The sequence below is a fragment of the Diorhabda sublineata genome, chromosome 8, assembly GCF_026230105.1.
Source record: "Diorhabda sublineata isolate icDioSubl1.1 chromosome 8, icDioSubl1.1, whole genome shotgun sequence".
In the NCBI taxonomy this organism is placed as follows: domain Eukaryota; kingdom Metazoa; phylum Arthropoda; class Insecta; order Coleoptera; family Chrysomelidae; genus Diorhabda; species Diorhabda sublineata.
The window spans coordinates 29,036,822-29,064,307 of NC_079481.1; the positions used below are offsets into that span (position 1 = coordinate 29,036,822).

Consider the following 27,486-nt stretch of genomic DNA (forward strand, 5'->3'; position numbering starts at 1 on the left):
AAATCTTAACTACGATATTAATCAGTAAGCAATTATCAAAAAACAAGTAAATGTATCTTAAATCTTTTATTATTTTCGAAAAAGAAAAGTAGGTGTGACATACATCTGATTTAAGTAGAATTAAATGAGATTTAATGCAAAAGGAACTTCAGGCCAGCGTCAACATGAAATCGCACCTTTATAAACGCTTTTTTTGTACTTGAACCATTAATCACCAATATGCAATTTTAAAATTAGGTTAGGAACACTTTTTGTATTTCAAGAGTCTAATAGATGTTTCAGTTTTGTTATATTGAATCTTTATTTAAGAATTTATCGTTTCGACAGTTATAAGTTTGTATTGTGCTTTATTTGTTTCTAGTTAGGATAAAAATATTTGAAAAAAAGACTGGATTTTATAATAGTTTTTAAAAATTTGTATTTTATTCTTGATAAATAAACATTGTCATTAAAAGTTTGGTTACAACTTCTTTCCCTCTAATCGGTGATGGATTTATACACAAGTTTGCGTGCGTTCACGCAAAGTAAATAATTTTCTCACTTTAAGCTCATTTTTTATTATATTAGAACATGAATAAAGGCCGCTTGACATAATTCAATACAATGTGCAAGAAATTGCATGTAAGTCTCTGTAAATAGTGAAAGTAAACAAATTCCTAACCTCAAATTTCATCTGATGAGAACGAGAGAAAAAATGAATATTGTAGGGACGTTTTTTATGAGTTCAACAATGAAAATACCAAAGCTAAGTTTTACGAAGTTGAGCCAAAAGTAACTAGACTGCAACTTGCAACGTAATAAAAATGACACAAAACCGATAATGTCAAGATCTTGCATGAAGCAATCAGATGAACTTCATCTGCGCGTGCTTTAGATCAAGAAATATTGCGTCTTGCATTCATATATATAATACTCCTATATAGACAGTCAGTATGGGTAAAAACGTCCTTACGTTACGGTGCCCAATATTCATTTTCTCCCTCGTTCGAGACACTTTATCTATACTGCGCATGCTTGAGAATGCGCAGAGGATCGTTGTCATTCTGTCTCATAGAGATATTACAGATAGAGTGGGCATGCTATAGGCACCCATACAAGTGGGAGTGTCTGGTCGGTAGAAAGAGAGATAATAATTTATGTATTGCTGTCTAATGGCGCATGCGCGTTGATTAGATTGCGTGTCACTTTACCGTTGCCCGTTGAATCAGAGACACGCATGCGCAGTACGCAACAAAATAAAGAGAAATATATAAATGTAGGCATGCCTACTCTGTTGGTAATATCTCTATGTTCTGTCTTCCTTAGTCGGAAAGGCTTCCACTGTCCATATATATGCTTGTATTGCATCATGTCAAGCGGCCTTAAAGCGAATTGTAAAGTTTCAACTATTTTTGTCAAATAAGGTGGAAGAACGTGTGATATAACTATTTTTTTGCAACGAAAAAATGGGAATCGACATTATTTTCATCATAACTCGCTTAGTTTTAATGCTAGGAACTTTTTAAAAAAATAAAGGTTATCTGAAGGACTTTAAAAAAATTTCTATAAGTTTTCCACGAACAATGCATTTTTATAAGCTACAATTCTGGTTTTCACAGGTTAAGTTAGGTTAGGTTAGATTAGGTGCATATTTTTTCACTTATTCGCGAAAAACACTCTAGAAATGTGGTTTTTTACCTGAAACTCGACAATTTCTCGACAAAAAAGTTTGAAGAACGAAAGTTGCTTAGAATTCATCAATTTATCGATTTCTACACTTATTTTCAATGAAAAATTGTTCACCGCCAGGGAAAAGCGATCCTCGGCATAGGGTAGATTTTGAAATAAACGGTAAGTAGAATCTGATTCCATATTTTTATTTTAACCACTAATGACGTTATGAACCAAATGAAATTTGATCCCAAAGTTTGAAATGAAAAAAGGTTTTCATTCAAATAAAAAAAAAAATATTTTAAACTTTATTGAAATAAAATTATCACATACTTTGGGCTTGTGTAGCGGCCCATTTCTGAACGCAAGATAATGACGGTAGCGGTATTTTCAAAACATTTTTCATATATAAATAACATTTCTTAGAACCCATGTGTCTTATTGTGAACGCTGTAGCTAAATCGTCATTCGACCAAACAGCCTTTTTACCTAATAGCAAATTGATCTGAGCATTACTGAATATATTTCGTAAAATATCATCTTCCGCTCTATTTCTTTTTTTCAAGTGGATAGCTTTTACCTAAAATATTATATAAATGACCCGAAAATCCTAAGATAAGAACTTTGATAATTGAAAAAGTTAGAAAGATAATTAAATACAACAGAAAGCAGGTAAAAAACATGGACTGAAAATGAGAAGGAAACTTCTGAGAAAAAACCATATATTTTGGGTGGGATGAGGAATTTTTTTTATTGTGAGGAGGATCCTGATATTTGAGTTCCTCCTCTCCGGGCCTGGAGTTGTGGTGATTGGTTTAAAGAAGAAGAAAGAGGAAAGCTCCTATCTAAACGACAGTTCTTCCATGTTTAAGGATATAACTTTTAAGTTTTTATGTTGTTTTTTCGTTTCTTTTTTGTTCGTTATTAAATGAGAAAGCAGGTAATCAATTTGCTAAAACAATTGTTCTGGATTAAATAAAAAATAGAGGAACAAATACTTAACAAGGTGAATTTCTTCAATGAAATCAATATTAATAATTAAATTTAATAATACAATTATGAATAAATTTACTCACCCTAGCAGTTCGTATTGATTTATTAATAGCGTTCAACTTATTTTCACAACTTTTTAGTTCATTTTCTAAACCTCTACTAGTTTCTTCTAATTCTTTATTGAGATCAACTTCACGTCGTACTTCATTTAAATCTAATGGACCATTTTTCAAAACAATATCAGATTCAAGTACCTAAGACAGTTCAGTTGAAGATAAGCCTTATTTTATAGCTAAGTCTTACTTGGTTTTTACTATTTGTAGATTGTGCTATATCTTGATAATTATCCATGTCTGTATCATAATCACTGTCACTAATATCAAAATTTTTATATTGATTTGGTCCTAATTTAAGTTTAGGTACAGCACTCGAGCTTAATTGCCTTTTGAAATTTGGATTATTGAATTCTTCCTTATAGTTTCTAATATAATCATCTAGGTTAAAATGAACCGAACAAACCATCAACCCTTTCACATGATCATATTTTTGCAAACCACATTTTAATTTCCACAATTTACGAAGTTTTTTATTAACAGGGAATTTATGAAATTTATAAAGAGAAAATGAATTTTCATCAAATTTTTCAAATTTATTTGGGCATGATTTTACGGCGCATTTGAATGGTGCAGTACTGAAACCATGTTGCATTAAAAAAATAATTAAAAAGATAATGTATTAGTACTTACAATTTGTTTGTATCACATTTTACTTTTTGAATATAATCAGGTATTGTGTTAAGCAAATCATTTATTTCATGAGAGACTGTAGCCATCATTTATCAAGAGAAGCATTAAAAAATGCACGCTTGTTTTTCTTTTTATACTTTGGTACTTTTATATATTTATTTATAGTGAATTTTAGTTGTTTATCTTTAGACTTACCCACAATGTTGACATTAAACAGATGGAAATATATATATATAGATCATATGAAATGGGTACGTTCCATATAAAACCTACAACGATTGAAATATATATTGTATCGTTCCATTTGATATAAGAAGCGTTATATATTAGCAAACGTTTATAGATGAAGTAAATTTCATTAAATAATTTAGGCCGAAAAGATCTTTCATGAAAACATGACGAAGTAAGTCACCATTTACAATTTCGAAACTAACATTGTAGTGATAGTGTAATCAGTTTCGTCAATATATAATTTAGACATTTTTTCCACTAAGCCATTTTACAAAATCTTGGAGCACCCAAGATGTACGTTCCATTAAAACATGAAATGGGATTTCAAAGGTCACGAATGTGGACACTGGATAGTTTAAGGGAATAAACTTAGGTTTAATGCGTGGGCGTTTTAGCAATACAAATTGTTTTCTTCAACTTATGATTCGTGACGACATCGTAATAAAAATGTGTCAATGTCAATTGTCAAGATAAAAATTAAATTTTCCAAACGCTTTTCTGCCGTGTGTTCTATAGAAAACAAAATTAAAAATACAAAAATTCAAAATAAAATTTATTATACAATTAAATAATAAAAAGTAAGTGCTATTTCCATCTCTGACCTGATTACATTTCATAATCATCTCTCTGAAAAATGAAAAAAAAATTAGATTAATGGTGGAAAATCAGCATATTACATACTATTCCATTATACTCCAATATATGCCGTTTTATTTTAGAACTATCGACCCAGGTTACAAAATCTTCGAGCGTTCTTGTAACTAAAAACGCGGGGTCCTTTATCATCTCAGGTCCTACCCTTACATGACCTTGTTCTATCAATTTCGTAGCCCCTTTTATGCTTTCAGACATTTTATCTATAAAAGAAATTAATTTAAAAATATATATTTTATGTAATTAACTACAAACTTACTTCTCACCATAACAACTGCCAATCTTCGTCTACAGAAGCAAGATGCAGTTACTTTTTCAGCTAAACTAAGATCCCATCTTGTTGGAATAAGTCCCATGAGATATCTGTAATAAAAATATATTAAAACGATGTAATTTGAAAAATAATACTTACAATTTTTCTAAGAGCTGCGCGCTACATTCTGTCCTAAAAGGGTGATTTGATTCAATTTCCTTAATTTTTCTCGCTATTTCTCTTATATTTCTAGATAGTTTATTATACTTTGCATAGTCTTCTCTTTTTTGTATATAGTATCTTTTCAGAACCTTGACTTCATGTAAATTATTATCAACCTCCCAGGATATAAAATCCACTTTCTTTAAAAGTTTCTGTTCGTGATATTTAAGTTTTCTTACCATGTTTTTACCTAATAATTTAGAAAATGTGTGAGTACAAATTCAAATACTACAAAATATTCAAATATAAATTTAATACGTATAATAACCTACCGTTTTGTTTTCCTCAATGTATTCTTTCTAGTTAAAATTATAAATTTTTAATCTAAACTGAATTTACAATATTTTTAGGTTAAATCATAACTTAGTTATATTTATTTTGGTCATGTCTACTAGTCTGATTGAAGGTATTATAAATGTGGTAGTAAACATTCGTGTAACTTGTTACTTCTCATACCTTTTAATATGTTTTTGTAATTCGTTTTATATATAATAAAAGTATTAAGACGCAAATGTATAGCACTTTCATAAGTTTATTCAATTCATATATAATTAAAATGTCGAACAGCTGGAATAGTATACAATTCCGTATAACGTTCATTCTTGTGTTGGTATAACTGATTTTTCGATTTGGTAGGTTGATGTCAGTGTGTAACAAATCCAATCCCTCCCACCTCCCACTAGAGAAAAGAGGTTATTACCTTTTTTCTCATTTAACAAAACAGTTATATGTGAAATTATTTTTTTGTTGGTTTTATTACCGTTCTACAAGTACGATGTATAATATTGTCACGAAACGAAAGTGCAGTGTTACCCTGTGATTTTCTAGAATGATTTATGTTTTTTAGTTGACAGCTGTGTATATGACTAATAGGCGGTGTTCCTATGTTAAATTTCCCGAAAAAAATACCGTAAACTATATGGTGGAATCATATAATAAAAATTTTTGTAACAAAAATTCAGAGGTAAAATATTGATATACAAATTTTTGATAATTGTTAATTTTATATAACTGTTAAACCTTTTGGTCTAATCTTTCTCTTTAATAGGTTTTATTTTAATCTAATACTGATATTTTAGCGTGATTATATATCTTTCGATAATTTTTAACAAAAATCCATATTCAGTTGAATGTACATTTGTTGATATAAACAAAATTATAATTTTTTTACTGTTAAATGGTTTTTATAATAAGGACAACATTTTTATGCCTTGTGTCTTCTTATAATAATAAAACTCACAATGTCATGTGATAATTATTACAGATTACATAAAACTTGACAGATTATTGTTAAATTTATGTAATATTAATAATGTAATCTCTAATTTCAAGATATATCTAAAAATTTTATGTTCTCTATAATCTTAAAGACATATAGAATAACTTCCAAAGTTACTAACCTATTTTATTATTTGATTCTACTAGTTGAAATGTTATTGTGAGAATATAATTGAATATAAGAACACTACAAACATGTCAAAGAATAATTTGACTGATAACGGATCTAGAAGTGTCTCTTCGAATAGTTTCAACAGTTTTTTATCTGATGGGGACATTATAGAAAGTGGTTTGGAAGATGTCAGCATCACCAACAAACACAACAGACCTTCGTCCACTTCCAAATCGATGAAAGCTAAAAGAATAAGATTTTATCACAATGGAAATAAGTTTTTTAGTGGAGTAGTGATTCCAGTCGCTCCGGAGAGGTATAGATCATTTGATAGTTTAACTAATGAGTTAACAAACATTCTTACTAAAAGTGTGACTTTACCCAATGGTGTTAGAAATATATATGCCATGGATGGAAAGAAGGTAAGTTTATTTACAAATTATAACATATTATAAAATCATTTGACTGAATTTGTTACCCTTCAGCTTTCTTACTTAGTATATTGAGATAACACAGAGATAATCATATAATTTCTATATTAACATCCTGTATATTTGTACACCATGAAATGTTGAAACAACATTAACATCTATAAAAGGAAATTTTTGTTGAAATCAACTTCAAAGATTAGCCTTAACAGGAACTTCCATACAATTAAATTGACTTGCAGAATACAGATCTGTCTGGGTTCTGAGAATACATTGCTTGTAGTTGTAGGATAAGGTTATGCTTAAACAACGTTGCCAGACTTTAAAATGAATACTAGGTGTGATTTAAAAATATTAATATTTTCCAAAAGACTGCATTTGGATAAGAATACACTTCTAGAAGACTTCTTGTGAAATAACTTTGTCATTGCATTCTCAATGTAATGAATGGCGTCCCTTTTAATGCATTTTTTATTCTGGGATTAGTTATAAATCACAAAGTGATAAATTTGGTTTATAAGAAGGATGTGGACAGTCAGGAAGACTTCTAATGTCCAAAAACTTGCTAATTAAAAAAATCAGTGTGATGTTGTAGAGAAGAAAACTATTGGCCTATTTTCCAGTCATCTTTCTTTCCTAACCTCTTGAGTAGTGAACCATCAGTTTGAATGAATGAGTTCGTCTAATTTTTCTACATTTTCATTTAGTTTTTTAATAATACGAGGTACCTATTGTACCTCATACATAACTGAGACATCTCAATTTCTAAATCTAATCGTACCATTTGTAAACAGTTGCTAAAGTTACTTTGCTATCATTATATAAAAATTTTAACATTTTATGAGCTTCTTTGGAACTCGACTTGATGTGTTATTCAAGATTCATGTTTCATAATGGACACTGCAATTATAATTTCATTAAAGCAGTTATAGTAGCAAATAAATAAACTGAAATGGGTTCAAAATTGCCACTGTTTGTTTCAAAGCATGAGGATATGCAACAAATCAGCCACCCCATTAAACTCGTCTAACACCTAAATCCTTGAGAAGAAACAGATCACTACCATCAATACCAATCTTGAAAAAAGTGGGTGGAAGCAGCTACCAAGTTCAAGATCAATGTCCACAGGTATCTCTATACGACCAGTACCATTTGGAACTACTCAAGTGTAATATATAAGAATGAATGACAGTTCATAGTTAATTGATAATAATTGATAGGCCCGTCGTGTCCCACTTGATGTTACCAAAGTCCTATGTTGTTTAATAAACCTATCAGGCGCTTTGGCTTGAACCCTTTGATGTCATTAGGCAAGTTGAGTGTAATGGGGTTTACCCTCTTATGCTAGCTTTTTACATAAAAAAATGTCTTCCGAGTTAAGTTGCATCAAAAGTTTGTGGACAATATTTGATGTATAAAAGTCAACATCAACTCATAATAAAATTCAAACTATCTAAAGAAATATGTACAATATCATAAATTTTTTATATTGTCCAGACAAGTATAAAAAAGATCACTATTTAACAAGATATAAATCAAATAATACTGTAAAATATTACGAAGTAACTGATTAAATTTGTTTGAAATTATACAAATCGAGCAAAAGATTGTAATATTACATTATTGATGACATGCATTAATTTTTATGACTTATGTGGCATTAATTTCAGTTTTAATGGCTAACTAGCCTCGTATACAGCATTTTTAAAATCTTTCTACTATTATAAAGTACGAACTTTTTTTGCCACATCACATTATTTTACTTTCTTCTAAGTACCTTATTCGAAAACTAGTTCTATAACTGTAGAAATAATATTGTCAAATCGATTATTTTCACATAAAAACATTTCAGATAACCAGAGCACAAACCAATTATAAAATATAAAAAGAAAAGCTACAGATATTGTTTCGTCAACTTAAAATAAGTAGGTGAACGTCACGCCCGTATTTTAATCTAGATGAGCGCTTTCTTTAACAGTTCATTTTGAAAACAATGCATATAGTTTGGAAATTTTTCTTTTGTTAACTGAAATTAACTTTTTTCTCCATTATAGAGCTAAAAACTAAATAGGTACGCCACTGATAAAGATATTCAAGATATTTGCCAGTGATGCCACTTCCTGTGTGTCAGAAATCTATTAAAAGCTTGATCGATTCTTCTTTTTTTTTAATATTTGTCAATGAAATCTTTCTTCTCTTTCTTCATACTTAAGTATCTATATCAAATTCTCGTGTCATACTCTTGTTATGATTGTTATTTTATTGTTGATATATTTTTCCTTGGCCTCGTCAAAATTCCCCGAATTTTAGTAACTATTTTAAATAAAGTAAACTATTTATCCCTAACAATAAATATTTTAGCATTTCATTTCTTAGAATTAGAAAAATTAAACAATGATTCCTAAAAAATACGTGTGATGCATGAAGATAACAAATAATGACTCAGAGTTTTGTTATTTGTTTATACTGTATACATTACTTAACGTATATTTCTTTTACAAGGTCATATTAAAACTAAATTGAAATTTTCATTTCCACAAGTTATTTAATTCCACTGTTTCCGTTCATTTATAACTAAAATAGCTCTTTTGAATATTGTGGAAATTTAAAATAACCACTAATGAGAATCTCTAAAAATTAATCTAATTATATATCTGGGCTGAATGAAACATAACAAGTAATTACGATTAAGAGGGTTATGTGGCTTTTTACATTGCCGCCATTTTGTATAAATTGGTTATTTTTTGAAAACCTTATCGAAATTTTTTAACTCGGTTCGTTATTGAACAATGTTATTGACGTTAGGAATGTTTTTAACCGATTTTAATATTAGTTTTTATATTGATATAACAACAAACACGTAACATTGCATAAATTTTGCCTTGAACTTGTGTATGTACTTGAAAAAAGTTGATGTGTAGGTTGTAGGTGTATTCGCGTATATCTGGCGATATCGATTCAACAATATGGTCATTGAACTAAGTCTGTTACTACAAACATTGAAAAAATATGATAAAAATAAATATTGGTATGAGTTCAATTACCAAATATTTACTGATAATTCATTTTTGAAGGTTTTTCATGTGTAGGAAATTTCCTAGTACACTTTTTTATTACAATAGAAAATTTCGTTATTCTTTTAGTCTTGCTTACTGTTTTTGTTTTCGTAATATTTGAAAACTAAAAACTATCTCATCAAATATATAATCTAATATACTTGAAAAAATTAGAATCGATAAGAAAAATCTGAGAAAACAAGCAAACAGAAAGGGAAATAATCCCAACATCACGCTCTAACGTCATACGTCAAAATCACGTGATAAATACAAAGGGATGATTGTCTCTTTTATATTGCTACAATCGGCCGATGGGAAATAAAAATCGTTTATGTTGAAAGTCATCGATCTGCAAACGACGACCTCAAACGGCAACTATGAATGTTTTTAATTTTGTAACAGCGAACGGAAACGAAAAGTCAATTCTATTAATCGCCCTTTATAGATATTGAACGGCTTTTACAATAAATTTGCAGACATAGTATGACAGATGTTTTACATAGTTGCCACGTTGTAATTTCTTTCTACTTGTTGAATTAAAATAATATGTATATCGTTATATATTAGATTAATGAAATATTCTAAAAATTATTTATAATTCTTTACTTTACGTAATTATTTAATGAAGGTAGATGGTCTTTCATCGATTGGTGATCGTAATAGTAATTAAGCAATCCAATAAAACAGCTGATCTACGTTAAAATGATGACCGTGGGGTAAACAATTGATTTTCTCATATATAACCGTGTTTGTTATATTGGTAGTTTGGTTATTTTGTATTGTTTTATGTTTTATGGTGTTAAGAAGACTTTTAGCAGTTTTTTTAGTTAGTTTGCAAGTAAACTTACATTAATTAACAAAATTTTGCAACATACTTGATTTTCAGATTATTTTTACCGCTTACCTACACTAAGTACAACATAGCATATTCAAACAACCAATAAAGCCAAGTTACTAGGAGAAAATTTTCAAGTACTAACTTATAAGAAGTTATTTTACGATAAATCTAGGATTAATTAGGTCTAAAATCCAACAAATAACTTTTCAATACACACAGAAACTTACGACAAAAGCATTTGTTCACCCCACAGAAGCCATTTTGACAGTTCGTTAGATTGCTCAATTCTGATAATAATCTGTCAATCGGTGATCACGAAAATGCTTTTCAGATTAGTAATATAGATGATCTCGAAGACGGTAAAGAATATGTTGTATGCGGGAAAGGAGAGCTGTTTAAAAAAATTGATTATACGAAAACAGACATTCTTAAGCCGAAACGTTTATCGAATACCAAATTTACGTTAAACAATATGTCTAGCGTTCCGAGAATTGTTGTTCCGGATTGTGTCCGGCCAAAAATCGTAACCATCATTAGAAACGGAATTAAACCAAGAAAGGTAAGTTTATTGTATAATAATTTCTACTAGATATAATTTTATTTATGTAAAAATCGTTTATTGATTTGTAAAAATATAAATCTGGCAATACTGCAAAATCTAGAATCATAGTCGGCTTATCCCCCCCCCCATTATAACCTAAAAAAAGATCGTCACTATAAATGATGTTCTGTTCTTTAGATATAGTTGGAAATTTGGTTTTAGAAAATGAGAATAAATAGTGAAGGAAACGGATTTCTAAATGTTTTCAGATTCCGTCGGTGTATATTTAAAAATAATCGATAATTGGGCCAAATAAACACCGCAACTATCTCATTAAGCATTCACCTTCCACGCTGATCTCATTTTCTAATAATAGTATCTTTCATAGACAATATCGAACGAGACGATTCCCAAACGTATATTACTATATTTTTTTCAAAATATATACAGGATGACTAATAATAAAACAAGCATCTACTGTATATGTATATAATTATGTTTTTACGAGTTAAATGTTTGGTTTTCCCATTAGAAAAAACGTTTTTATTGATATTCGATACACTAGTGATTATAATAATTATTTAATCTAACTATTTTGAAGCATTTTTTCGTGATACACACTGTATAAGGATTTATTTTAGTTTCGAATTCGTTTGATGTGTGTATCTCGTATTCATGTTATTATATAAGGTCCAGGAAATGAAAAAAGATAACGAATCTACCGCACAACCATATTTGTATCGTTTTTATAAACTCTTAAAGAGAAATTTATTTTTTATTTGATGTTTGAGTCACGCGACTATCACGAGCTTCTTCCTTGAATAAATGACAACTTTTTTTTACAAATCAAATTTAGTAAATCGATAATTTGAACGAATTCGACTGGAATTACGAAAGTTTGGTCGATTTTGAGTAGTTTGGGAAGTTTTTTTACTAAATTTTTTCAAATACAAATCGATACTCATGAAATTTGTTCCAAAGGAATATTTTAACAATTTGGCAACATTCTAATCGCCATGCTTAAAACGCGCGAATTCTAACGGTTCGGTGTTGTTAGATTAATTTGTATTTACAATAATGTGAGGTTAAGATATTTATTTCATAATATTGTTTATTACGTTAAATGGAATTATAAAGAAAATTAAAGAAAGTAAGCGTATTTTTTGATCTCAAAAATTCCTTTTAGTAACTCACAAAAAGATAAAAACAATTTCATACACTCTCAAATGAAATTATTGTATTATTTGTTATTTTACTTAAATTTTTAATGAGAGATCTTTGGTTTGATTTTTACTAAAAATTTCGTAGATTCATTAAAATACGAACTGCTATTGACCAAAGTGAAATTAGAAACATGTTTTTATGTGATTATATTGCATATTTTTATAGATGTTTCATTAAATCTTTGTATTTTCTTATAATACTGTTGGGATAAAAAAAATAAATTATTCTTTTTTACAAAGTTTATATTTATTTTATTCCAATTTCTATAGTACATTTTTTATATGGTAGATTTACCGATTACTTCTCAACAAAAGAAACTCTCCCAGTTTAGAGCAAGTCCTTAGCGCCTTTTCTGAAATAGCTCAGTTCGCTGTAAGAAAAGTTTTCTCCATATCAGGACAATCCATCAACGATTTATCCCAATTTTTTGAAAACGACGACGTTTTCTTCATATACGGAAACGAAAAATACCAATCTAGTGATTTCGAATTAGAATTCGAGGAAAGTAAAGCCATACAGTCTTATAAAAAAACAACTATACATAGAAATGGGTGAGTTGGTTATATAAAAATTGAAATAGTTGAATGGAATCTAAACGAAATTTGTCGTATTTTAGCGGTGGTCCTAAGCCTAAAATGCCTAAAAAGGAATTGAACAGAACCTACGAATCTGAGGAGAGTTTATTGAAGAAATTAAGCGAAGAAAGTAACTTAATTTTACCTCCTCCTCTTAAATCTAAGTATGTAGTAGGAAGGAAAGTTATAGGGGATGGTAAGTTTTTAGTTTTTATGTGAGAATAGTTTTTTAGGTACCGCTGATTAATTTTAATTTGATCTAGTTATATATTTATCTATGATTCTATCTTAGTTATTTCTAGTTTTGGGGTCCCATTCTTCTATCACTTCCTCTTGTTCATTTTCCTAACCATGGTGTTGTTTTACGATGCTCAATTGTGCTCCCGGAAGTTAGTTTTGAGTCTAAATAAATGATTTTTGATTTTCTTTTTATCTCTCATCGATTTTTGTTTCTATTTGACAGTTCAATACGAAAAAACTTGTAATAATAAATTTATTTTTTTGTTAGGAAATTTTGCAGTAGTTAGGTTATGTCGAGACATCACTACAAACAAGGAATACGCTTTAAAAATCATAGATAAATCAAAATGCAAAGGAAAGGTACGTACATGTTTTACTTATTAAATATTTAGCAACGTTTACTTTAAAACAAAACATCGAATTTTTCTATTTTTTTAAATCGAAAATTCAAAAATATCTTAATACCTAATTGAATATAATATGAAAATATTTAATACCAAATTTGACATTAGTTTCTAGGAAATAAAGTAAACGTGGCAAAGTTGCAATCGTTATTTTCTGGTGTTTTCACATATATAAAAACAATCAGATTTCTACATTATCGACATGTAAAGTATTGACATTTCTGATTGAAAATGGCCGACTTACAAATGCGCCATTAGCAAATTTATTTGATGATTTTTAAAATAGTGTGTTTTGGGATGAAGTCACAACCAACCGCCATATTTTATTGGTGAACAAACATTGTGTTATGTATATGAAAATTATTAATAGTTATTGATGTTTTATTTTCCTTTTTTTAGTTAAATATAATCAATTTAATTAAAAATAGATCGAAACTAATCAATGTGTACTCAAAGTTCTCAAAACCAACAGAGACGTGTCCTGGTAAAATCATTACCTGGTACGTTTGAAACAAAAGGGCTGATATAAAAAAATCTTTGAGAAATGTCAGTATTTTCTGCAATGAATTTTATTTGAATATTTAATACTTTTAGGTAATTTTTTTTCAATTTTGTTTACAGGAAGACATGATCGAAAACGAAGTAAAAATTCTTAGGAAAGTGGATCACCCCAACATAATGTCCCTTATAACTGATGCCGATACTAAAAATATTTTGTATTTAGTTTGCGAATATGTAACGGGTGAGTACATTTTTCTAACAATGTGGTCTCCTCAGCATTGGATCCCAATAGCATTCAGTCCTTGACTTTGAGCACCATCTTCTTATTCGGATGTTTATGCTTCAAAATATTTTATGTATGAATATCTAAACACGTTTCAATCATTGATGATTTATTTAAAAAAAATGGCAATTTCATTTAAAAAAAAATAGTTATATGAGGGATGTTTGATATATAATAATCTAATGTTACAAAAAATTAGTAACCACAACAATTCTGAATAATTTGGAGGTTTTAATTATTGAACTTCGAAGTATTTTGTTATTTTTACAAAATTTATTGTTAAAATTAAAAAAATAGATATACAGGGGATGCTAGAAACTAATATGTCGCTACAACGAGTTGTCAATGATAAATCGTAGTTGTTTATCCCTAGGTTGATACATTCAACTGATCTTCCCTGGTTATAGTTTCCCTCAGGATCGTTTTTTCCTGTGGATTGTCCCCATAACTAGTTTCAACTTCTATCTACCTTGTTTTATAGTGTTTTGTCTTAGTATTCTGTAGCTGGTACCACAAAAAGGTTCAGATCCTGTGAAGGGTTCGTCCTCCTCTACTTTTTACTAGTCTGTCAGCTATTCAGTTTCCCTCCACTCCAATGTGTCCTGGAATCCATTGGAGGGCAACTTTTGTACTGAAAGGTCTACTAAGAACAAAAGGAAACTGTTAAAAAAAATTTGCTCCAGTTAATGTCACAAAATTTAATATATTTAATATTGTAAAAAATCATTTTCTGTTACCTATTCGTGCTGTGGAACTGGGATTCCTCAGTGATTATATCTGATCTATTAATCCCATACCATACAGAATGTCCTGACAGGACTCCTGATAGTGATCGTAGGTTGTTTTAAAACATTGCAATCAATTGATCTTCCCTGGTTATAGTTTCCCCCAGGATCGTATTTGCCTGTCTCAACCCCTGTGGATTTTCCCCGTTATGTAGCTGGTACTACAAAAAGGTTCAGATCCTATGAAGGTTTTGTCCGCTTCTACTTTTGCTAGTCTGTCAAAACTCCACTCCGATGTGTCCTGGAATACATGGAGGGTAACTGTTGTGCTGAAAGTTTAAAAAGAAACAGCTAAAAACAAATGTAATGTTTTCAAAAAGGGAACTAATATTAGATCTGGTACAATATGCAAGTAAAATTGGAAATTTATTTTTAGGTGGTGATTTATTCGACCAAATCACAATTGCTCAAAAATATTCAGAAGAGCAAGCTGCCTTAATGATAAACAATTTAGTATCGGCTTTGGCGTATCTGCACAGTATTAATATAGTCCATAGAGATGTGAAGCCTGAAAATTTATTAGTAAGTTTTTATTAATATAAACCGTGTTTGGATTAAACTGAAAAACTCTATTCGATTATGTACATATAAGAACTTTAAATTATTATTAAAAACCGTATTTAAAATTCCAGGTAGAATTAGATGACAATTATAGAGTAAAATTATTAAAATTGGGCGATTTTGGATTAGCTTGCGAAGTTACGAGGCCTTTGTATACTGTTTGTGGTACTCCTACTTACGTAGCACCTGAAATTTTGACTGAATCCGGTTATGGACTTAAGGTATAAAAACAAATTTACATCCTGAACATATATTCTAATAAATACTTTGATTATATAAATAGATTGACGTATGGGCGGCAGGAGTAATCCTTTACATTCTCCTCTGCGGTTATCCACCTTTTGTCAGCCAAGACAATGATCAAGAAAAGTTGTTCGATTGTATATTATCCGGACAATATGAATTTCCTGAAGAATACTGGCAGGACGTTTCATCTTCCGCGAAAGAACTTATTCAGAATATGCTTCAGCTCGATCCAGAGCTCAGGTACTATACAAAAACTACTATAATCATTTCAATTTTTAGGTTATGTAAATATTCAGAAGCTGTTTTATATTTTTAAATCAAAATTCGATGTTTTTAAGTATCAAGTGTTGCCAAAAAGTCATTTTATAATTGTAAATATGTATATGAATAGTTTCTAAAGGGTACTTTGACCAGAGAGGGTTGTTTCTTATCTATTTCAGTGTCTATTTGAAAAATGAGATATTTTACTCTACGTTTTCACCCTTCATCAAAGTACCTCTGATAAAAATAACTATACTAGAACAATAAAGTCTTTTTGGTTTAGTTTCCTGTACATTTGAGAATCAAGGAAATTAATGAGGCCAAAAAGGAGCTCAAAAAATTTTCACTGAGTCAGAATCTTCTTTAGGTCAACGCATTTACAAGAGTTTCAGGAGAAAAAAATTGCTCTAGTGGAATCTTTCAGAGCTGGGGACGGTGTAACGTTATCCCCCAGTATCACTAGAGAATCGAGGAGGTTAAAAAGAAGATCAAAAGACTTTCACTGACTAAGAACTCTTCTAAAGGACAATATATTTATAAGATAGAGTTTTAAGAGGAAGAAAATTGCTCTGGTAGATTCTTTCAGAGCTAGATGACTCCAAAACGTTCCTTCCTGGAAGGTATAACGAATATCTGGATTTTGGTATACATCTACTGGTACCCTAGTTATAGAGAGGATATCTTCTTTGATTTCATTCTACATAATAGAGTTTAATGGAAGTCAAGAACTGGAGGGCGAGCTGTAGACGGTTCTTTGACCTGGGGGAACAATAGACCTTGGAGGTTGTAGTGTAACGTTATCCATTAGTGTTACTAGAGAATCAAGGAGGTTAAAAAGAATCTCAAAAGATTTTGACTGACTCGGAATCTTCTTTAGAACAACGCCTTTATAAGAAAGAGCTTTAGGGGAACATATTGCTTCGGTGGATTCTCAGAGCTGGATGATTCCAAAAAGTTCCTTACTGGAAGATATAAGGAATATCAGGATTTTGGAATATATCTACTACTTTTTGAAGTACCCTATGAGTCTAGTTCGAAATACTAATGAACGTTATTGTCGTGTATCTTTGGACGAAAAGCTTGTAGGAATAAGGATTCAATCTATGGTCATGAATAACTGAAGAAAGGAACAAAGTTGGTACAGAGTTTGTATAAAGTTGTGGAGAGAACTAGAACAATCTGTGTATGTGGAAAGTTAAGGGGGTCTAATTTTTAACTGGACATACCTCAATTTCATCGACAGTTGCTGTGTTCATACCACACCCTTTGTCTATACCAGCGTCATACTGGAAGATTTTTGACCTGTTATATAATATACAAATGGACACTTAATCAACTTAATTCCCAAATGTGACAGTGACAATTCCATTGCAACTTTTTTAAGGCCTAAGAAGTTATTTTTAACTGTTCAAATTTTATCATCAAGAAATATTGTTGAATAAAGTGCCCTTGTTGAGAATTTTTCATAATTTTAACATTTTGTTTTATGGAAAACCGATCTATTATCAATGTTTCATATCTGGAATAATTTTCAGGTTTTCAGCTGAAGATGTCCTGGATCACCCTTGGCTCCAGACTATATCCGCCTAGGACATTATTTATTTTTATATTATTGTTAATTGAGTATTTATTTTTTTATATCTGACGTTTCTTATAAAGTGGAGTGTAGGCAGGTAAAAATAAACTATTTTTTTTTTTCGACAAAAAAATTATCCATTTTTGAATTAATTTTTATTAATGAATAGCTAATTCAGATAGTTTAACCCTAAAAGGACCGTTATCATTGACTTTATCCCTTCTAAATACGATTCATTTAGACTTTTGATTCTTAAAAATGGTTTTTGTAATATTTTTTATTTATATCCTATTTTTTTATGTATTGATGTACTAATCTAGAAAAAAATCAATAACAATTTGAAATTTTTAAAGTTTCTGTCATAAATTAGCTATTGATTTACTGCTTTTTCTCTACCTATCTACACTTTCTCGACGAAAAACTCGACTTTGCTCTAATTTTATCGAAAATTGACTTTATTTGTGATGATTTTGAAATTCAGTTGCAGATATCGAACTGCTGATCAAAAAGTAATCGATACATTAAATTCATCTACGAAAACAGAACCAGTAGGTAACATTTTTCTTTTAATCTACACAAATGAAATTGTACATCACAGTTCCTATGTAACACCCTGTATAACACGATTAAAAGATTGAGAACCTGCAACATTATATGAATGTTCGAATATGTGAGATTTCTTTGCTGTTTTTCATTTTAAAAAAGACATTTTGGCAGCATCGTTTATTATAATGAAAATACTTTGCGTAGTATACAAAAAATAGATTATCGAACTGAATTCGTAGTGAAATTACGCATATCACGCCTAGAAAACATGAAAAAGGAAATGTCTAGTAACTGTCAACTGTCACTTGTCGGAACACAGCAATAATATACGTATAGTTATATAGACAGTTGCCTAATTAAAACTGTTAGCCTAAAACGAAACGAATTGTTTGCTTGTTGCCAAATTTATCGTTATTGGCATACTAGATTAGTAGAATTCGATATGAATTGACAGATGATCGTATTAAGTGAAATTTTTTTAACGTGATCATCGACGGAAATTAAAGTTTGATTTGAGTTTCTAGTACTTTTGTAAATATATATATACAAAATGATTTTTTTTAAATCCAAATTTATATAAATCTCATATTATTTCAATAATTACCGTAATCTGTGATTTATAAAAAAAATATTGACAATTGTGCCTTTTTTTATCAACAACATATGTCTGATTGTCTCATGTCCCTTTTATTCAAACCAGATACGATGATATATTCACCTCCTTATGATTTACAATCTTCTATACAAAATGCCTAAAGAACGTTTCGTTCCAAACGGTTCCACAACAATAATATTGGAAATGGTTAGAAAAATACCATAAAGTAACATTTCGATAAACATTGGTGGAGACTAAAACCTTTATCTGACTGACAAAAGAAGTTAAACCCCCACAGCTTCTTACTTGATGCACGATTTGATATTCAGCTTCACTAAATGAATCACTAATTCTTTATATCTCCATAGGATGGTTGACATCTTGGAGTTTTAATTCCCCCCTCTATTTTTCTATAAAAAAAGTGTTACTAAAGTTTGTGGAGGATACTGTAAATTCAACACACGGTCAATTAGAGATAGGTGAAGAGATGTTGGAGACAAGTTTATACCAGTTGCATTGATTAGTATTAAAAGAAATGTATGGGACGACACACGGTGATCTGCTTCTTGTTAGCGGTACCAGACCCCAGGTATAAGCGACTACAATGATTTTGCTGATGCTGAATCAATCTCTAAGATCCGAAACCTGAAAGATTTAATCACTTAGTAGTCGCTCTGCGAGGTGCGGATCCCATAGTTAAAGCGGTTGACATCCTCTTGGGTTTTACACTTAAAAAAAAATGTTGTGAGGTTTATTATATTCAATTGGGGATAAGTCAGGAGATTTTGGTGGCCAGGGTAAATAATAGAGCTAGCAGAAAAATAAGTGTATGGTGATCTGCTTCCATACTAGCCCTTTGCTCTAATCGGCTTCTTAGTATTGCCGGACTCCAGATATAACAATTATGTTCAGCTTTAAAAGGCAGTATCAAGAATGGATGCTAATCGTTTTTTATGATACATCAAACCGTATTAATCATAATCTGCTAAACTAGCTTCTAAGAGCCGAAAGTGTTGATGATCTTGTCATTTTGTAGTTGCTCTGAGGTCCATATCCCCTGGCTCTATAACCTCACCTGTAGACCAAGTAGTATAGTGTGTAAAGATCTGTTGTTGGTCCTATTGGAAACTTTGACCATCAGTCAGTCAGAATAACTCTAAAAAATCATGGATGGAGAAGAATTTTTGGCATACGTAAACATCATTCCAAAATTTTATTCCCGAAGAATATAATGGAATCTGACGTTAAAACTTTTAACATTAAAAAATATATTGGTTTTTAAAAGACCATTGACGCATATGTACAGAATATAATTTATGTTTTAATAAATTTTACCGTTTTTTGAGTATAAAATACATGAAAAGTCCATTAAAATTTTTTATATACTTTATATACATGCTACTATTTACATATTTATCTTTTTATCAGTTCAGAGTATTAGTTTTGGAAATACTGACAGCTACTTAGCTAACTAAAAGTTATACAACTTTGAAAATAAAAACTAATAATTTTATAATACAAAAGGAATTTAGTAAAACTTGTTTATTTCAATATTATTCTTTCAATTGTTAATTTGTGTCATTGAAGCTTAACAAAATCAATATAAATGACCAATTTTATCTATTATGAATAATTTTTCTTTGGTTTTTTACCTTCATGGTACATCGATTTTTGTTTCTTTGGTTTTTTACATTCCTGGTTCATCAGGTTTTATTTACATGGGAACCATTCTCCCAAAGACCAATTTTATCTGCTCTAATCCATAAATATTTGTTTCTATAGCATTCATTTTTCAAATGATGAATTTTATTTGTTCTAAATCCTTCTAATTCTAGTTTTACTATTTCTGGTTCAACTGTTTTGTTGGATGGTTACATAGGAACCATTCTCCCAATGACCAATTTTATCTGTTCTGACCCCTCTTGGTTAATCAATTTTCCAAATAACGAATTTTATTTGTTCTGAATCCTCCTACTTTGGGTTTTACCATACCTAGTTCATTGATTTTTGTTTCCATAGGACAAATTTGATCTGTCTCAAATTATTCTTCAGCTTACACCATTCCTGGTTATTTGGCTATTATCTTTTTGATAAATATTATTTGTTCTGACACAACATTTAAATCAAAAGTTTCCCATTTCTTGTCACTTTTTTCAAATATAACTGGAAATAAAACTCACTTTAATCAACTACCGATTAATTTATCTCGTTTTAAAGGTAAAATAAAAAATTCATTCAACTGCACCAATTAATCTCAATTATTCTTAAACTAATACTCTCTATGATCATACTTGAATTAGCACTGATCTTTGATTTATTTTTCAAAAATCTGGTGCATTAAGTCAAACTAACTGTATTTTGAGCAATTGAATGACCCCGGACTAGTATCTCCAAAATGATTTGGTTTTACACTTATTCAGTTTATCCGTATTGTTATAAAAACGATAAGTAGAAAGTATTATTTATTATACTGTTCAATTATAACATTAAATGTATTTTTGTTTTCTTGTTTTATTTTATTTTTTTATATCACTTTAGATTAATTGCTGTAAAGTTCAAGTAGAATGTAAATATATTATTTGAGTAGAAGTTGGTTGTTTTTCTTTCCTTTAACTCGATAATCAAATCTCCGGAAACTAAACTGAATACATTAAAGCTACTATCATTTATTCCAAACTCGAAGCACTTGAAGTGTTTAAAATATCAAATGGTTCAAAATTTTTGAGAAAAAAGAAATAAAACTTCGAATTATTGAGAGTTGTGATAAAAGTTAAGAGGTACATATTGCATCACTCATTAAGACGTGTGACTGACACACAGATGGCCATATGACCTCAGAAAAAAGTGATAGCTTTTTAAGTAAAGCTACTTTTGTTATTTTCAAAACAATTTCATGTTAATTTATCATTGCTTCTTGATGAAAGTAAATATTGTACAAGCTGGCTTCAAATTTGTTATCCGGACTCTGTTCCATCGACAAGACCCATTTGTTATTGTCGGGGGACAGGAGGCGAGTGACCCTCAGGCGCCCCTAGGATCGTGCAGCCCGGTTGCAACGGACTCCTTACACCATAGGTAAAGACGCGTCTGGAGAGGGTTTTCCTTTTCATATGCTTTCCAAATATATAATCTTGTTAAAAAAAAATTTTTAATTAAAATATAATCATTTTTCTTCAAAAATTATCTAGCATTAGAAGTAAGCATTTTACTTGTCAAAAATGATTTAAGTCTATTAAGATATATCTAAACAAAGTATGGAATAATTAATTTCAAATATATTTAAACACTTATGGTACCAAAATAGAAATTCTAGTAAAAGTTATACACAGATTTTACCGTCTGGTTGATACGGCTCTGTATTTTCACGTTTTTTTGCAATAAAATTTTTAATTCTAAAAAATGCAAAAAGAGAAACTTTTCAACAAGTACTTATTCTCCTTGAACTGGACATGTATGGTAAAAAAAATCAATTATTCTTCAGATAAATTATTCAACTAGAAACGTAATTCCATCACAGTGGCCTACAAATAGTGAAACTAACATGATGTAAGTAAATCACATTTTTACTTAATACTTGACTAATTTTCTAAGTATATTCAAATCTAAGTAACATTTTAATTATTTAATGAAATAATATAATATTTACCTGTTAACAAACATCACTATTAATTCATAAAACACAATTATGGTAACCAAATTTTTGTTTATAATTACCGCAACACCATTCACACGATACTTAAACTATTTCTAGATATAATTTAATCTAAAATTAATCGAAATTAAATAACATGAAAACTAATAAAACATACGAAACCACATTCTCATAACCACTGAAATCTGAATTAAAACTACAAGGCTTATGGATTCATAAATTTGACTTTCCAAGAACGGTCCAGATTGGCAGACTAGAACAAATCTAACATAAACGAAATCTTTTCACACCCGTTTGCTTTTGTCACATTTGTCCCAATATAAAAAACCTCGTTATTTTCTATAATATTATCCATAGGTAAAAGCTGGATACACACAAAATAACAACTTTATTACGAAAACAAAAAGTAATACACACGTCAAAAGTATAACAAAATTTTTAGGTTAACGGTAGCAACGTCTAGTTTATGAATAAAGTGTAGAATTTGCTACGAACGTTAAACGGAAAGTCGAGTTTATAAATCGGCCTTATCGTTATTATTTTTTGGAAAACTACTTTGGGATTAACCCAATCATGATCTGATTGGTCGGAAAGTTCAAACTCGGATCAAGTTCACTGAACATGAACAAATCGAAGGGATTATAGTTTAGACAAGGAAAGAATCGTCATGTATTACCAGTGGTGGAACACAGAGTACATTAGAGGGCTTATATTTTTGTTAAAATTGTAATTTTTGTACTTTTTGGCTTTTGGACATAAAAATAAATGTATAAATATATAAAACTACATGTATATTTAGTATATTTAACTGAAACTGATAAAAATCTTGTTCTCGAAAGAGTATATTGAAATCCTAGCCTAGCCTAACCTAATATTTTTATTTTTCAGGATTATTCTGCTTATTATTACGGCTGTTGTAATAATAACCATGATTGCTCAGTTTTATTGGTCCAAAAGACATATTTACAGAGCTGTAGCTAATATGGAAGGACCGAAAGGTTTGCCAATTATTGGAAATGCCCTTGAATTTTTTTGCGCCACTGAAGGTATAACAGAGAATTGATTGAAATTATCTAATATTTTGTTAAAGTTAAAAAAGTATTTATGCTTTTGAAAAATAATTTATCTATGTTTTTGTTCCTAAATAAACAATTTTCATTATTTTATGGTCAAAATATCGTGGAATATTATGTATATCATTTCTTTTAGATATTCATGACAGGTTAAAAATTATATTTGCTAACGTACGACAAAATCCAATGAGGATATGGTTAGGTACTCATCTATTAATCGCATTGAAAAACCCTGTCCACTTGGAGGTACGTTTTGTGTTATATATAAATAAATAAATATTTTTTAATCTAGTTTTCCTTGGCTGGACAATAATTCATCCTTAGTTTGGGATTGACATAGAGATGGCGCAACCGACAATTTGATGCCATTTTCCCATTTTAACTACTTCGTATAAAACCGTTATTAGTTCATTATTTTTATTATTATGTTTCTTGTGGTCGATTTTTATTGATAAAATCACTTATTTGATCACCCTATATTTATTTTATAGAAGATAATGTCGTCTCAAAAATTTTCTTACAAACATGAACTGTACAAATTTTTGGAATCACTGAGTGGTGATGGCTTGGTCGCTGCTTCCGGTATGAAAGTGCTCCTACAATTGAAATTTTTTCGAAAAAAATTTTTTTTTAGGATTGAATCCAAAATATAGAGTCCATAGGAGAATTATTCAACCCATGATTGATATAAAATTTGTAAAAAGTGTTCTTCATATTTTGAACGAACAATCACAAAATTGTATGACGAAAATGGAGAAGTTTATTGATGGTGATAATTTTGATGTCGTTAAAGTGATCGGGCCCTGTTCTGTGGTGATAATGTGTGGTAATTTCTATTATACTTAAAAAAAAAAAAAATAAAATAAAAACTGTATTGATACATTATTTAACTCACTTATTTGATATTAATCTCCTTACTAAACACAAATATCAATTAATCACAACGTGACAATATTTGAACAACAGTACTAGAAATTGTAACCTTGAATGTTTCCAGAAATTCTATTGGGTCGAAAACTTGACATGGAATCTGCCAATCACAAACATATTTGCCATTCAATACCGAGGTTTGTATTGAACTACATTTATTTTACATTGAATAATATGATTTCATACAATTATTGAAAAAAAATGTCCAAATAAACCATACACGTCCATTTTAAAAGTTTTATTCTGTCAATTGTTTAATTTGTAGCACTAGCAAACGTTCTTATAATTACATAACTGTACGATTTATTAACATACGTTTTTAGACTGGTTAATAATATAATAAGAAGTTAACCAGTGGCGTATCGTATTATATGTCAATTTAATAAAGTTTTTTATTTGTGTTATAGATTATTGCATATTGGAATTACTAGAATGTTAAAAATATGGTTGCATCCAGATTTCATATATAATTGGCATCCGTTGAAAAAGGAACAGGATAAAACTTTGGAAACGTTACATAAGTTTATAAACGAGGTATTGTAGAGAATATATAACTTCGGAATTTATTTATCTTGTAACTGAGGAACAAAACATTTAAGGCCATTATCGATTCGTATAACAGAAGAAAAATGAAGGAAACGGAAAAACAGTTCGTACCCGTAATCGATAGTATGACAGAATTCGTTGATAACTATCCGGATATGCTCAATGCCGAAGATCTACGGATCCAGTTACTTACTTTATTGTCTGCGGTAAGTTGTTAAAAATATTGTGAAAACGGTCAACTGTCAAATTATGAAAAGAATAATATACAAGTATTTTTTAAACGAAGTATTAGAGTGGAAGTCTGTTAAGGCAATTATTAAAACGGTAACGGTAATACTCACTCCAAGATATATAGAGATGGGAGTCTTTGAGTTACAGTTTGAAAATATTAAAACAAAAATTTTTCGTTGTCGGAAATAGATGACAGATAATATACAGTTTCGGATTTCTTTGATGTAGTTGTAATTTGACAAATGAGTTTATATCTTTTCAGTCGGAAGATACATTTTCAATTATAACATCGTTTTCAATAATTTGTTTCGGAATGTATCCGGAATACCAGGTAAGTCACCGTTAACTTACCAATTCAATCAAAAACACTGTCGAAGTTACGCAATTATTAAGATTTATTGTATATTTCTCTTTGAAAAGACGAAAGCAGCTGAAGAAATTCAAAAATTAATTGGCGAAGAGTCACGTGATATCACTTTAGAAGATATTTACGGTTTAGTATATTTGGATATGTGTGTCAAAGATATTATGAGACTTTTTCCGATAGCCCCAGTGATTTTAAGAAAGAATTTTGAGGATTATCATTTAGGTAGGTATCTTATTGATACAAACATAAAAATTCCCTTTATAAAAGTTGTACGAGACGCCTCTGAATGTTTCCATAGAGAAAAAAATAATATAGAGGTTTTTATATATGTACAATGTTAATTTGATTACGTTACATAAATATAATGAATGTTTTATTGTTTTGAATTCATTATGACTAAAAGCGGCTCTATCAAGAATTGTTATTGTTTTAAATTCATCTCTATATAAATGAACTAATATCATAGACACGATAGTAACTTATACTTATAACGTCAATTTGAATTCTCAATCACTCATTTTAACGTTTTATAAATATAATAGTTGTTTAATTGGATGTGATTTATTAATGAGTTATCACATCATTACGAAACAAATTCACACTCCGGAAGTAAGTTAAACGTATCTTTAGTACATAAATTAATTCCATAGAGAAAAGAATAATATAGAGGATTCATATATACGCCCAAGGTCAAGTTCGATTTGGAATTGGTCGACTCACTTATTTTGTAATTTCTATTAAATGTATTTTAGATAAATGGATTATACCAGAAGGAGCTGCCATCGCTATTCCCATATATTTTTTACATAGGGACCCAATGTATTGGGCGAATCCGGAACATTTCCATCCCGATCATTTTTTACCAGAGTTCGTACAGAAAAGACACCCATATACATATTTACCTTTCAGTGCAGGGCCAAGGGGGTGTATTGGTAATAAAAAATATACTTTTATGAATAAATATATCAACTTTTTCGATTTTATAAAAGTAGAGACTAGGGCTGGGCAGTTATCAAAAAATATAATCGATTATTTTCGATTAATCGATTATTTTGCCAACCCCTAGTAGAGACTATTTATTAGTATGTATATAGTAAAATTAATCAGTACACGTTTTAGCTAAAACTATGGCTAACATACAAATAAAGTTATTTTTGGTAAAATTTTTGCAATTATACGAGGTGGAAGCGAATGGTAAGGTTCCCGATTTGAAATTACGTACTGACATATCGGTACGACCTAAAAATGGTTATAACTGCAAAATAAAGCGGCGATTATGGAAAAGTAAATAATAAGCAACTTTAAAATTTATAATATATTGAAATGTTGCATAAATAATAAAAATATATTTTATACAACTTAGTTTTTTTTAAATCTTCCATAAGAAAAAAATCGTGACCATTTTTCTTGGCTGTAACTGTAAAATAGACATTGGAAAAAAGATGGCGAATTTTCTGGACTGATGGTGAAATGTCAGTATATTTAACCTCAAAAATTGTAGAATCACATCTAGTTAAGAGATGGCGTCGGGCACTTTAATCGCACATGCAACAATATCACTCCCATAGAAAAGAGAATAGAATAGAGGTTTTCTTATACGGTCTGGAAATAATGAGCCACAAACTAAATCATAATAAACGTTCTTCAAATCTGTTAATAATTTGATTGCCGAGTAAAGTCATAGAGTTAATCGAAAAAGAAAGAACAACGAATTACTACTCTTTCTTTCTAATCTATTCTTATTGGTGTTTCATACATAGAGTTATCATTAAAGATCCAATCAGAATAAAGTTAGAAATATACAGCGTGGTGTACCACTTTTCATAGAGAAACAAATAGCGTAGAGTTTTCATATCCGAACATACAATTTTGTGACAAGGTAGTAAAT

At 29.7% G+C, this 27,486-nt stretch overlaps 4 protein-coding genes and 1 long non-coding RNA gene across 5 annotated transcripts; 2 read left to right on the forward strand and 3 right to left on the reverse strand.

The window, feature by feature from the left end:
• Positions 1–1,923: 1,923 nt before the first annotated feature.
• On the reverse strand, positions 1,924–3,624 carry LOC130447437 (uncharacterized). Its single transcript, XM_056784251.1, has 4 exons — positions 3,390–3,624; positions 2,947–3,334; positions 2,727–2,897; positions 1,924–2,230 (listed from the first exon to the last, which is right to left on the reverse strand). The coding sequence occupies exons 1-4, from the start codon at positions 3,476–3,478 to the stop codon at positions 1,976–1,978; spliced, it is 903 nt and encodes a 300-aa protein (XP_056640229.1). The 5' UTR covers positions 3,479–3,624; the 3' UTR covers positions 1,924–1,975.
• A 536-nt stretch (positions 3,625–4,160) lies between these two features.
• On the reverse strand, positions 4,161–5,133 carry LOC130447438 (U3 small nucleolar ribonucleoprotein protein IMP3). Its single transcript, XM_056784252.1, has 5 exons — positions 5,022–5,133; positions 4,687–4,939; positions 4,534–4,637; positions 4,302–4,477; positions 4,161–4,247 (listed from the first exon to the last, which is right to left on the reverse strand). Exons 2-5 carry the CDS (start codon positions 4,929–4,931, stop codon positions 4,227–4,229), a joined length of 546 nt encoding a protein of 181 aa, XP_056640230.1. The 5' UTR covers positions 4,932–4,939; positions 5,022–5,133; the 3' UTR covers positions 4,161–4,226.
• A 255-nt stretch (positions 5,134–5,388) lies between these two features.
• Positions 5,389–21,388, forward strand: LOC130447439 (serine/threonine-protein kinase GL21140). The gene is made up of 11 exons (XM_056784253.1): positions 5,389–5,713; positions 6,175–6,561; positions 10,793–11,020; positions 12,515–12,777; positions 12,843–12,997; positions 13,310–13,401; positions 14,067–14,187; positions 15,391–15,536; positions 15,647–15,796; positions 15,859–16,061; positions 17,618–21,388. The coding sequence occupies exons 1-11, from the start codon at positions 5,612–5,614 to the stop codon at positions 17,670–17,672; spliced, it is 1,902 nt and encodes a 633-aa protein (XP_056640231.1). The 5' UTR covers positions 5,389–5,611; the 3' UTR covers positions 17,673–21,388.
• LOC130447441 (uncharacterized) lies at positions 14,322–24,503 on the reverse strand. Its single transcript, XR_008910252.1, has 3 exons — positions 24,420–24,503; positions 14,967–15,283; positions 14,322–14,872 (listed from the first exon to the last, which is right to left on the reverse strand). It is a non-coding gene; the product is annotated as an uncharacterized LOC130447441 (long non-coding RNA).
• Positions 22,319–26,953, forward strand: LOC130447440 (cytochrome P450 4V2-like). Its single transcript, XM_056784254.1, has 12 exons — positions 22,319–22,345; positions 23,340–23,497; positions 23,661–23,770; positions 24,016–24,106; positions 24,159–24,350; positions 24,522–24,591; positions 24,862–24,988; positions 25,054–25,206; positions 25,494–25,562; positions 25,652–25,820; positions 26,351–26,530; positions 26,718–26,953. Exons 1-12 carry the CDS (start codon positions 22,341–22,343, stop codon positions 26,888–26,890), a joined length of 1,497 nt encoding a protein of 498 aa, XP_056640232.1. The 5' UTR covers positions 22,319–22,340; the 3' UTR covers positions 26,891–26,953.
• The last annotated feature ends 533 nt before the right edge of the window (positions 26,954–27,486 follow it).

Excerpts from the sequence above, each read along its gene's own strand:
- LOC130447440 (XM_056784254.1), top strand. Across the intron at positions 24,351-24,521 it reads TTCTGTGGTGATAATGTGTG|AAATTCTATTGGGTCGAAAA; the intron begins GTAATTTCTATT and ends GAATGTTTCCAG. Across the intron at positions 24,989-25,053 it reads TACATAAGTTTATAAACGAG|GCCATTATCGATTCGTATAA; the intron begins GTATTGTAGAGA and ends AAAACATTTAAG.
- LOC130447439 (XM_056784253.1), top strand. The coding sequence starts at position 5,612 with ATGACTAATAGGCGGTGTTCCTATGTTAAATTTCCCGAAAAAAATACC. Across the intron at positions 5,714-6,174 it reads TTTGTAACAAAAATTCAGAG|TTGAAATGTTATTGTGAGAA; the intron begins GTAAAATATTGA and ends TGATTCTACTAG. Across the intron at positions 15,537-15,646 it reads TGAAGCCTGAAAATTTATTA|GTAGAATTAGATGACAATTA; the intron begins GTAAGTTTTTAT and ends TTAAAATTCCAG.
- LOC130447438 (XM_056784252.1), bottom strand. The coding sequence starts at position 4,931 with ATGGTAAGAAAACTTAAATATCACGAACAGAAACTTTTAAAGAAAGTG. Across the intron at positions 4,478-4,533 it reads GGCAGTTGTTATGGTGAGAA|ATAAAATGTCTGAAAGCATA; the intron begins GTAAGTTTGTAG and ends TTTCTTTTATAG. Across the intron at positions 4,248-4,301 it reads TATTGGAGTATAATGGAATA|AGAGATGATTATGAAATGTA; the intron begins GTATGTAATATG and ends TTCATTTTTCAG.
- LOC130447437 (XM_056784251.1), bottom strand. The coding sequence starts at position 3,478 with ATGATGGCTACAGTCTCTCATGAAATAAATGATTTGCTTAACACAATA. Across the intron at positions 3,335-3,389 it reads AAATGTGATACAAACAAATT|TACTGCACCATTCAAATGCG; the intron begins GTAAGTACTAAT and ends ACATGGTTTCAG. Across the intron at positions 2,898-2,946 it reads CTACAAATAGTAAAAACCAA|GTACTTGAATCTGATATTGT; the intron begins GTAAGACTTAGC and ends GAACTGTCTTAG.